Consider the following 12,677-nt stretch of genomic DNA (forward strand, 5'->3'; position numbering starts at 1 on the left):
GAAAGAAAAATTACCATTAGATTAGAGGTGGCCGATAGAAATCCATAGCTAAATCTAAGCAAGTAGTTTAAATTATATATGGAATAGAATCTCTTCAAGTAACTCTTTGACAAAGTCCAAATTTTATTATTTAGGACGACGCACAATGACAGACAGTAAAGAGTATGTACTCTTTGGTACCAAAAATGAAGTTTCAATGTGTTCAATTACTCTATGGTTGATGGTGCTATTCGCATTGTATGCGTGATGCGTCTTCGAAACAATTTATGAAAATGTAAACTAAAACTCGATTTGAAAATGGGCAGATCAAAATTTCCTGGAAAACCCTCAAAGCACGTGAACAGAAAAAGGGTTAATGTTCTTCCTCCAAATGGGGAAGCAACTAGCATCGACGATTCGGTGACAGTTGCAGAGGATAAACAGGTAAACAATCGTTTGTTTATTCTGCCTGGTACGAATTTTTGTTCTAGATTCTAGATTTCAATGTTTTTTAGGTTTCTACGACCAGCGAACCAGCCACCCCAACGGTAGATACCATTGTTCAAAATATTTCACTGAAGAGGCGTTTGACAAGAAACCTACAGAATTCGAACTTGAGAAATAAAACTGTTAAGAGGAACCTGATTTCAAGAATGTGCAGTAAAAACGTAATAAAAGGAAACATTTCTAATAAAAGGAGTAGAACAAAAAATGGAAAAGGTTTAGCTCGAAAGTGTTACAGTACTCTCAAAAGTGTTACTCGTTGCAATCAAAGGGAAACAGGAAACTTAGGAAAATTCATTTTACCAAGTAGAAGTGTACACTCATCCAGAGTTATTAAACCAAATAAACGTTTCCTAGATTTGAATGAGTCTCTCACTCGCAAACAAAAAATTCATAAAAGACATTGTAGTGATAAAAAACAAGATGATAGTGAAGAAGGAACAAGCAATGACAGCTGTACAAAGAGTAATAGCAAAGAGGCATCTCCATCTAATAATTGTTCCAATAGGAGGATTGTTTTGAGACAAGCAAGATTACAATTTCAGTCTCATTCGTATCCATCAAACTCTCAAGGACCCTTTTCAAGTACATCCAACAATGGGTCAGGGCCTGGAACTGTTACGTGTGGTGTATGTGGTGCAGTGAGATTTTATCGTTTCATAAAGCAAGCAAGGAAATTCAATATTTACAGCTGTGAATCTTGTAGAAAGTTTATTTCAAAAATGATCAAACGCCAATCATACAGCAAAGGTTCAACCTTAGTATGCCATAAAGGTCAAGGAACGTGTCATGTGCCCCCTATTGTTAGAAGTCAGCATTGGAAACTGATTAAATGTGCCTATAGGGCTCGATGCCCAGCGTGCTGGTTAAAAATGTGCCTTCGTTCATTCCAAATGCCTGTGAATTTGAGAAATAATCTATCACAACTCTTGCCACCTTTCATGCAAACACCTGACTCAATGTTTGGCAACAACTCATTATTTTGGTCATCTAGTATTAGGTCTGTCGATGTAAATTTAAGCAAAGCAGCCACACCTGTATCGGAAGAAAAATCTTCTGTGTCAAGGCCTCTAAGAAGCAATAACAGTATTACCGTATCTCCTAACAATCCTCCTGCAAGTACAGAAATCAAGAGACAAAAAGTTGATTTGAAAGGACCCAGAGTGAAACATGTTTGTAGGAGTGCATCTATTGTTCTTGGACAACCTGTCGCTACCTTTTCTGAAACGGATAGGAGCAAACCTGAGAAAACTGAAGTTGTTAAGGAGAACGCAGGGATGGAAGAAAAAGTTATTATTGAACCCAACATAGTATCTGAGAAAAGTATCAGTTGGAAAGAACCTAAAACAGATTTGATTTCCAGTGAATCTGAGTCGATAGATAGCGATAAGTTTAGATTCTCTTCTGTGAATGACGTTTCAATTTCAGCATCAAGAAAGGATAGAAGCCATAGGATAACATCACAATTCTTAGCAGAGGTTAGTGTTATTCAGCATTTATACAAAAAAAATTTTATAACAGCTATGCGTTATGGAAAAAAATATAATTGGAGAAGGCTGCATTGTGACCATCGGTATCTGTCAGTAATTGATGATACTAATGGTGGGTTTGTGCAGCCTTCTCAAAAACTAAGATCAAAATTGGTCTTCTCCGCATATGGCGACTCAATTTGTCGAAATATTAAAAATTGTAGTGTTGATGTAAGTTAATTAGAATTTAATACTATCTGTATTGAATCAACAAAAGTATTGTGGATTCATTGCAGATATTATTACATTCAAATTAACTTGCATCCTTCAATAATGCTCAGAAGATTCATTGTGCAAATATTTTATTTTCAGAATAAATGCAACGATAAAAACAGAGTTTCCAATCAAACTCACCACTCCATATCCATAGATTTTTGGGAGAATTATGATCCTGACGATGTTAGCCAGAATGGATTTTCATTGATTTCTTGTGAAAAATTTCCTATGCCATCCATTTGTTTTTTGTGTGGGAGTGCCGGTTTGGAGGCTCTCCTCCATTGTTCAGCTTGCTGCGAACCCTATCACCCTTTTTGTCTAGAACAGGCACCCCCGTTAGATAGTTACAATATAAAACAGTCCATGTGGCTTTGTCCAAGGTGTACTGTCTGTTCTTCATGTAACCAGAGTGACCGGACCAAGGTCAACTGTCAGAAATGCTACAAGGCTTATCATTTGGAATGTTTGAATTATGGATTTAACACCAAGTGGTCTACAGAAGAGAGACTAACGGTTAGTATAATAAAAAATTATTTAACAATTTTACTTATCTTACTATGTCATCTTGTTGCTACAAGATTGAAACAAAACAACTGCCTCCCAAAATAAATTTCAATCGATATCATAAAAATTGGTTTTCCAGGTATGCTCGAAATGTTTAAGATGCAAAAGTTGTGGAACTGAAAATATAACAAAATTTGTGGGAAACTTGCCATTATGTTTAACCTGTCTAAAGCTCAGGAAAAAAGGAAATTTCTGTCCACTTTGTCAAAAATGTTATTATGAAAATGATTTCTGTTCAAAGGTGAGTAAGAGAATAATTCGAAGTAGAACTTTCTGATAATAATGCTCGATAATTACAGATGATGGAATGTGCTAATTGCAATAAATGGGTTCACTCAAAGTGCGAAGGATTGTTGGAGGAGCAATATCAGATATTGAGTCTTCTTCCAGAATCCATCGAATATATTTGTAAGTTGTGCTCAAAGAATGAAATTCCTTTGTGGCGTAAAGCAGTGGACTCCGAATTGAAAACCAGTTTCAATAACGTTCTTCGAATGCTTAGTAAGAATAAAGTAGCCAGAGATCTCCTCAAATGGAGCCCTTTAAACAACAGTACTTCATCCCATAAAGCAATAACATCAATCAAAAAAATTCAGTTCGACGATCATGATATTAGTACAGGTGTTGATATCCAAAACAACAATAATATAGAAATTGCATTTCCTTCCAAACAAGCAACTCAGAAAGCTACGAATATTCGGACCATGTTGGATATAAAAAATAAATTAAACTCAAACGAATACCATTCTGTTCGCGAGTACGATCAGGAGATGGAAGAAGCCTTAACTCACACACAGTCTGAAGAGATAGTTAGCATCTATCGCTCCATATTACATAATGTTTTTCCATGGTATGAAAATTCAGAGAAGGAAGAAACTGAACATATTTCAGTGAGCAAAATCAAAGAGAAAAGGGAAGAAATATTCAATGATAATATTGAAATAAATTATTTACCACAAATTGAATCATCATGTAACGATACTAGAGTGTGTGGTTTGTGCAAGGGCGTTGGAGATGGCTTGGGTGAGCAGGAATCTCGATTGTTATATTGCGGCCAAAATGAGTGGGTCCATGCAAATTGTGCTCTCTGGTCTTCGGAAGTGTATGAGGAGATTGATGGTTCACTTCAAAATGTTCACGGTGCTCTGTCTAGAGGACGTTCCATAAAATGTGCTCACTGCAAACAAAAAGGGGCAAGTGTAGGGTGTTGCTTGAAAGGTTGTTATGAAACATTCCATTTTACCTGTGCGAGAAAGGCAAACTGCATTTTCCTACATGACAAAACAGTTTATTGTGCATCACATCACTTGCCTAAAAATAGTAATGTGATAACAACATCACATGACTTTGATATAAGAAGATCTGTTTATGTTGAGTTGGATAAAAAGAAGGGTAAATTCTATGAAATAGACAAAGTGAATTTCATGGTAGGGTCCTTGTGTGTGACCAATTTGGGGAAAATAAATCCAGTATTATCCGACAATTATGAAGCTATAATTCCAGTAGGATTTGTTTGTTCAAGATTGTTTTGGTCAACAGTAGAACCATGGAAGTTGGTGTGCTACAACATAACAACGTCTCCAAATACTAATAATTCCAATACATTCATTACGGATAAAAATTTCACTATAGACCACACCTTGCCCAAAACAGTCATCGACAAGAAATTTAGAGAACTTGGTGTATGGCAGAAAGATGTAGAAAAGAGGAAGAGCGATTTGATGGAAATTGATGAGGATGAAGAGCCTCAAAATACGGCAGATATTCTTTCTCCTGAGCTAACAGATGCTATTCTTAAGGAGCTTCCTCATGATCTTCTGGATGGAATTTCTGTTCAAGACATTATTCCTAAGTTGATGCCTTTCGAAGATCTTCAAAATATTGATACCAGTAATAGTGAATCAAGCAATACAGAGGAATCTGATCATAGATATGGCAGAGAGTTGAAAAGAAATAAATCTGATTTATTTCTGCAAATGAATGAAAATTTCGAAAAAGTTAAAGATAAAAACAATCAAAGATCTTGTAGTGTTACTCTCAGTTGCAAATTGGACAGGTCACTTTCTCCTGTGCTGAAAAAACGAAAAGTAGTGCCTTCTCATGAAAATAATCTCTATTTCAAGTTGTTGCAAGTTGATGGCAATTTTGATGACAGTGCAAGTGAGTGTGGTTCGCCAACTAAGTCGAGTAGTAGTTGGCAAATGATTTCAGCAGAAGAACCAGTCACTTGTGAGAAATGCCAATGTACATATAGAACACAAGCAAGCTACAAAAGACATTTAGATAATTGCGAATTATTATGCACCAGTGAAAGTGATTCTGAGTTAGTCCATGAACATGAAAGTAATTCATTCCAAGAAACCAGACTCACCACATGCATCAATGCTCAGATCGACAGTTCTATTATTATGGACAACTCACAACCAGTTATGATAAATTCATATGAATCTTATCAAAATCAGCTTCACACATCTGTTCTCAACACCTTTGTGAAGTCAAAGGCATCACAAGTTATTTCTACACCCCAGAATCCAAGTGAAATCATAATGCAAAATTCGCAATTGGACCAAAAGTCTATACTTCCCACTCTAATACCGACACAGTGCAATATTCAACACTCGGTAACACCATTAATGAATCAACCAAGCATCAACGAGAATCACAATGATCAAACATACACAATAACTCAGCAGAATATTCCAATGAATGAATCTATGTCTGTTCCAAGTAATCAATCTCTGACAATTCCGAATAATTTTTGTATGAACCAAGCAGTGCCTTTATGCGTTAATCAGCCTCTACATTTGCAATCTAATACATTAGCTGTTAATCAAACGCCCTCATTAATTGGAACTTCAAGTGGAATGTTGAATCCGATCACATTAAACCAGATAACCCAACCTAATATACAGCAGTCAGTGGAATTTCAGCAGCCGGTCACTTTACAGTCTGTACCATTTGCGGGAAATATAAGCCAACCAATCATTAATATTGGTTCTCAAAACCCTATCAGTCTGAATGGAAAAATTCTGTCCAATAATAATGTTTTGAATTCAATGGTTACCCAAGCAGTAAATATGCCTTCAAATCAATGGATGAAGCCAATAGGGAAACCAATGATGCAAGAAAAAATTATGAAAGCTAGACCTCGTAACAAAACAATTATGTCCAAGAAAACCCTTGGTGATAACGAAGCAGTAGTTATGAATACACAGACTTCAACTCCTGTGATTTTGCAGCATTTGCCTTCAACAAATTTAGTACCAACTTTCGTAGACGCTTTCCAGCAACAAGCTGGCCAAAATGTACAATACATAACAACTATAACTCCTCAAATCAACCAGGCTATTCAAAGTCAACCTTTCGTTCAGATACAGCCAGATAATAACCTTATAAGTCTTGTCTCTGGAATGCAACCAGTAATTATTCAACAGCCTCGGATGCTTGAAAACCAATTGGTGATGGACAGTAATGGGACTATTTCATGGGCCCAAGCGCCCCAAACAGTACAGCCAGTTTACTACGGGTTTGAAACAATTGTTCAAAATACAGTCATGCAGTCTCAGCAGTTTTTGCCCACAACAGTTCCTGGAGTTTTGGCCACAAATAGTTCCTATTCAACTACTACTCAAGTTTTTCAAACTAGTAAACTAGAACCTATGCTGGATGTGGCTTCTAATAGTTTTGTATTAGTGAATCCAGGGCAGCTTATCACATCTCAAGCCTCAGTAGAAATTCCAAGATATTCGCAGCCTATTAAGTCTATTCCAACAACCACTCCAGTGGAACCGTTAAATAGAGCTCAACCCGTCAAATTTTCCATTGTTACAACTGGCCCCACCCATAAGCATCCCCAACAAATTATTCAGCAACCTGCCAATTCTAACAGTATTCACCTTCCAACAACGCCATTCGTTCAAGAACAAGGTATACCGACTAATATTGTTACTCCAACACCCAAACCTGTACAGGTGCAAAATCGACCAATGAATCGAGTTCTGCCAATGCAAACTACTCAGTTCAAGGATAAACAAGTTATAAAGGCATCCGATGTTCAGAAACTCCAGGAAATTCGAAAAACCAAAATGGAGTTGCACTCTTTCATCGAAAATCACAATAATTTGGAAACCAAGAAGAAATTGATCGGTGAAAATCGTAGTTCTTCTGTTGATGTTCATGAGGTGTTTATTGATGTACAAAAGCCTTTCTCCAATAGACAGAAATCATTTCCAGAAGTGCACAAGTCTTGTTCTGAAATGCAGAAGTTCAACACAGATACAACAAAATCCTTGCCAGAATATCAAAAATCTCTTTCGGATATTCAAAAGTCGTTTTCTGATGTTCAACGTTCATTTTCTGATGTACAGGCTTCGTTTGGGGAAGTTCAGAAGGTTTCGCCGAGTAAACAGAATCAAGAAATTCAAAGAACTGAGCTTGCAAATCCTCCCTTGCTGGAAATTCAAAAAACAGTATGTTCTCTAGAAACAAGTATGTCTACTGAGGAATTAAACTCCAAAGAATTGACTTCCCCAGTAAATATTCACATGCCTAGTTTGAATATCCAAGATTTTCAATGTGAACTGAATAAATCTCCCATTTTTGAGAACTTAGCTATGGAGGTTGATAACTTAACAACATCAAAGCAAAATAGTGTCCAGAATTGTCCACCTATTGAAAGCATGAAAGAAATTACATTACCCATCCCCATGCAAACGGAAGAAACTTCTATAGAAAACAAAGTCAAACTCTCTGCTGATGAATTGTTCAACAGTTTAATTCAAGATCAAAAGCTGCATCACCCTGAAAAGCCTGTGGTGAAACCTGTACAAAAAGAAAATATCGACATGAAGAATGAATCCTTGAGGATTGTTTTCCAGAAACAAAGCAGAGATGGTACTTATAAAATAAGTAATAACTTCCTTTCTAAGAACTCAAATGTCCAGGTTGCTCCTCTGAAGCCCATCAAATCAAATAATTCAACATCACCTCTCACCCAAATAAACAACCGAATGAACAATACTATTCCTAAATACATGAAGAAGGAGAAGAAAGCTGTTGTGAATTTCGACGTAAAACCTACTATTCAAGATAAGAAAGCAAATGATTCCCAATCCATTCTGTACACAATTGAAACTCAAGATGGTTTCAGATATACATCTACATCCGTTACTGATTTGTGGTCAAAGGTATTTGAAACTGTACAGAATGCAAGAGCTGCTCACAACATGCCTCCTTTACCACAACAATCTCAGAATGCTATCAGTGATCTGAATGTGTTAGGGTTGAAACACAATGGGCTGAAATATTTATTGGAACAGTTACCAGCAGTTTCCAAATGTTCAAAGTATAAACCTAGCTACCATTTTTCAACTGTGAATATCGATCTTGATGATGAATATGCAGTTGGAAATTCTTTTGGGTCCGTCAGGTGTGCACCTCATACGAAAAGATACAATCAATATGATATGTTTGGATGGTTATCTTCCAAGCACCGTAGACCTGAGAACACAGTTATCTACGATATGGAACTTCCAAGGTGAGTTACAAACCGGTACAATTTGGAGGTTTTGATTAATCGAAAAAATATATTTTTTAGGAGAGGATCGATTAACAATTTACCAATGGCGATGAGGTTCAGGCAGTTAAAATTAACATCAAAGTATTCCGTTGGAGTATACCGTTCCAACATTCATGGAAGGGGCTTATTCTGCCTTAGAGATATTGAGGCTGGAGAAATGGTGATAGAATATGCAGGAGAGGTAACATTTATGAATTTATTCCCATTCAAACCTACATCATTGTTAATTTATTTCAGGTTATCAGGTCTATTTTATGTGACAAACGTGAGAAGGAATACAACCAGAAAGGAATAGGTTGTTACATGTTCAGAATTGATGATAATTTGGTAGTTGACGCTACAATGAAAGGCAATGCAGCTCGATTCATCAATCATTCTTGTGATGTAAGTTATTCTATTCAATATATAAAGAAAAAAGTTGACTTTATGAATAAATATTGTGCTGCTAAATTTAAGATATGTTGTTTTGAGCAAAGCTCTAATTTAAAATGAAATTTCTAGCCAAACTGCTACTCGAAGGTGGTTGAAATCCTTGGCCATAAACACATCATAATATTTGCACTAAGGCGAATTATTTACAGTGAAGAACTAACTTATGACTATAAGTTTCCATTTGAAGAAGACAAAATCCCTTGTACATGCGGAACACGCAGATGTCGCAAATTTCTCAACTGATATTCAGTGCTTCTCGTACGTTGTACGTTATTTCATGTATCATAAGAGTGTAATTAACGTTGTACATATTTCTAGACATTTTTGTAATTTCTTCCTTGAAACCAGTATGAGATACAAATTATATGACCACATTCCATTGGCCGTTCAATGGAATATATTTTCAATAGTGTCTTTATTTTGATGACTGTTGGAATGTGGCCAAAAATTTGGTGGAGTTTAGGCTGGTCTATATATAGCACCTACATTGTCCACGAACATTTATTAAATTCATGGAATCTTGAAATTAAATTTGTAAAGTCGGTTTTTTGAGAAATTTATTTATTAAATTTGGCTGTGAGGTTTTATGCGTTTGTGCCATTGGCTCTGTAGGTGTTATGTGTTGTTTCAAAATTCGTTATATGTAAGATGCTATGTGATATGTTGCATATAGTTCTTTAAAATTTATCTTGTTGAATTGATTAATGCTTTCTATCTTCAGCTATACTAAATGTCCGCTATTATATTTGCACCTTTCTTAAATATTAAGATTGTGCATTGGAATCCACTATGACTTGAAATGGGTCGGCAAAGTTTACTTAGAATCATATCAACATCACATGACAACCGTGCATCTACCAGAAATCCAAGTTCGTAAATATGATATCACTTTGCCACACAAATTTTATAGGTATCTTTTGAGGATCTATGCTGAAGGTCGTGTCTAAATGTATTTTTATTTTGGTCTCTTATCTCTATTACTATGTCAGAAACTCTAGTCAGTGAACCATGGCGACTAACTTCAGTTACTTCCCACCTGTGATTTTTACATGCTTTCTTGAAATCTTTCCAGATTTCTAAAACAAATCCGAAGTGTCTCTTATACAGAATTATTTGATAACATTAAAAACATCACGAAATTCTTCCGGAAATCTATACAACTTCATTCTTCGAATTCATTCATACAAACAGAATATTTTTCTCATCCACATCTATGAGTATATCTGAGTTATAAAATATTAAACGATTCATACCGCAGTTACATCACAAAATGTAGCAATAATATGAACTTTGCCTTCCCAATTTTTCTTATTGTCGATTTATTTGTCCAAGTATACATTATTTTCGAATTATTAGTGAGTTTTTACGTTTTTTTTTATGAATCTCCAATGTAATAATTTTACACAATTATATTTTTTAATTAAGACAATATCTACATATCATAATTGAACAATTATTGTTCTTCAGCATGTTTAGAGGCCTTTTTGTAATAATGTAAATAAGATACATATAAATGTATATGAAATTATTTGTACAGTGTTTATTTGAACTAACATTTTTCATTATGTGAGAGCAGCTGTACTATAAACCTTGTAAGTGATAATTATTCAATAAAATATTTTCAAAAAAATGCCTTTATTCTTCACCATTTACAATCTTTCTGCCAATTTTCAGGGATTAATGATTCGAATTGTTCCTTGAAGTCTTTTAATGTACAAGAGTGTTCGAAATTTTTCAATTTCAGTTCTCTTTCTTTGCACCAACCACAGTCATTATAGTATATCTAAAAAGAATAAGATTAGAAATTGAAATTTTTTCTACAATATGAAAATGATACTAATAGGATACCTTCACTTCAGGGGAGGGAGTATGATGAAGTTCCACTATAAAATATGCTGCAAAGTTAGGTTTGAGTATGTCAGTAAAGCCAAGTGTGCGTAAAATGTTGACTAAAGTTATATCATGACCAGAATATAGAAACAATTTCGTAAAATTTGCATTAGTTGATGCTATCTCCATATCCTCTAGAATTTTCTTCAAAAAAGGACCTGAAAGATTCAAAACAGAAATAACAACAAAAATAATGAAACGGATTTCTCATACCTCCTTTCATTTTCTTCATAAAGTCTGTTTCTGTGAAAGAGGCAAGCGAAAGGACAGCAAGGTGTTTCATTTTGGCAGGGAAAACTTTCTCAGTCCATCCCGGCAAAGTGAAATTGTGTAATTCTTCAATTTCTAATGTATTATAGAGCTCTTCTACCTTTCTTATCGTGTCAACGTTGATGCCTGTGTGTTCTGTTAGATATTCAAACAGTTCGGCGTTTTCTTCTAATATTTTTTTATATTTGGCCGAAGTAAATAACTTCGCATACGAATCGTCATATTTTTCACATTTTTGTTTCGCGGCTATCAACTGAAACACGCATCTTATACATATTTGAATGAGGAATCAAGAACCGTAGGTTTTATAATACGCTAGAACGTGTGGTAAGCTAGTGCATTTGGCTGACGCAGAAGAGTGGACCTCTTCTGATGCCCATGACTACCTTAATAACATAGTCATAGTTTTTTGGCATTTGGCTACCTTATAATAGAGTCATAGTTACATTTTGCAACTATGATTCATCTACGAAAGCCAAATGCCCATGATTGATGCTGTATCACCATACTTCGTACTACCAGGAGTTCGAGCATACCTCTCGTTCTAACTCATTTTGAAACCTATGGTCTGAAATTTTTATTTCGAATTTTCGATTTGGTTGTTAGTGGCAACTGACATTGTCTTCATTTCTGGGCTTGTAACTGATCGGAATTGGCTGCCAAAGTAGTTCAGGATTCCAAATCTGCTCATTCTTGGGAATGAAAAATCCACTATTGAATAGTTGGGCACTCATCAGGCATCTGTCGGAATAGCTACTCAAAACCTTCACTTCATCAGGTGCGAAATGATCCGACAAGTAGCAGGAATACTTATGTTTCATTCGTTGACCCAAATTGTGCATTTGCAACTTTCCTCTCTGGAGAATATAAACGAAATAAATAAACCACGCAGCTCAAGTTCCGATTCTTTACTCACATTGGTGAGGTATCCCAAACCATCTGACCAAAATGATTTATATGGATCACTTGGAAAAACCATCGAAGGGCTTCTTTCGCCATGCCTGAATATCTAGCGGAAAAATATGAACATTTTGGCTTCCAAAAAATCGAAAAATTCCATTTCCAATAGGAAATTTCTGATTTACAATCACTGTATGTATGCCTCCTGATAGATATGCATCTGTATGGATAATTATCCATACAAATGCGTAGCTACCTATTGGAGAAAGCTTCACGGATGTTCAGTTTATTCCTACTGTACTCATTAACAAACAGTTACATACAGTATCAACCGATACATAGTATATTTGTTGCATTATGTATTTGTATACTACTATTCCAACACATTAACTCAATGAATCGGTAGAAATAACCTGTATTGCCTATTTATAGCGATATATATGACATATCGCCACAAGAATGGCAAAAAACGTTTGGATGGGAAACTCACCAGGTGAACTTGTTTTAAGGTTGTGCAATTAGTATTGACAGAAATGTGGAACAAACACGAGAACATAAAAGTATTGATAGTGATATATAAATAGTTCATTTTCTACGGAGATTGTGAATTCTCAGTAACTGACAAAACATGTTATCGTAATAATTAAATAGATTAATTTTCTCGGTTGTTTATTCTTGTAGGCAACCACAGTATCATATTGAGGTGAAATGGTGTAGGGGATAAGGTTCAACAGCATCATTGAACAAAATCAGATACTTTCATCCGAAAGAATCTATTTTTTACATGAATGAGTAAACATTCCCTACTTTCGAAT

General features: G+C 35.4%; 2 protein-coding genes across 2 annotated transcripts; one reads left to right on the forward strand and one right to left on the reverse strand.

The window, feature by feature from the left end:
• The first annotated feature begins 193 nt into the window (after positions 1–193).
• On the forward strand, positions 194–10,020 carry LOC123322104 (histone-lysine N-methyltransferase trithorax). The gene is made up of 8 exons (XM_044909951.1): positions 194–423; positions 495–1,961; positions 2,325–2,741; positions 2,872–3,033; positions 3,092–8,328; positions 8,389–8,551; positions 8,608–8,754; positions 8,872–10,020. The coding sequence occupies exons 1-8, from the start codon at positions 298–300 to the stop codon at positions 9,043–9,045; spliced, it is 7,893 nt and encodes a 2,630-aa protein (XP_044765886.1). The 5' UTR covers positions 194–297; the 3' UTR covers positions 9,046–10,020.
• Positions 10,021–10,193: 173 nt separating this feature from the next.
• On the reverse strand, positions 10,194–12,655 carry LOC123322087 (prostatic acid phosphatase). Its single transcript, XM_044909930.1, has 6 exons — positions 12,353–12,655; positions 11,879–11,971; positions 11,580–11,819; positions 10,906–11,215; positions 10,651–10,850; positions 10,194–10,585 (listed from the first exon to the last, which is right to left on the reverse strand). Exons 1-6 carry the CDS (start codon positions 12,449–12,451, stop codon positions 10,445–10,447), a joined length of 1,083 nt encoding a protein of 360 aa, XP_044765865.1. The 5' UTR covers positions 12,452–12,655; the 3' UTR covers positions 10,194–10,444.
• Between the last annotated feature and the right edge of the window lie 22 nt (positions 12,656–12,677).

Source organism: Coccinella septempunctata, chromosome X (genome assembly GCF_907165205.1).
Source record: "Coccinella septempunctata chromosome X, icCocSept1.1, whole genome shotgun sequence".
Lineage (NCBI taxonomy): Eukaryota > Metazoa > Arthropoda > Insecta > Coleoptera > Coccinellidae > Coccinella > Coccinella septempunctata.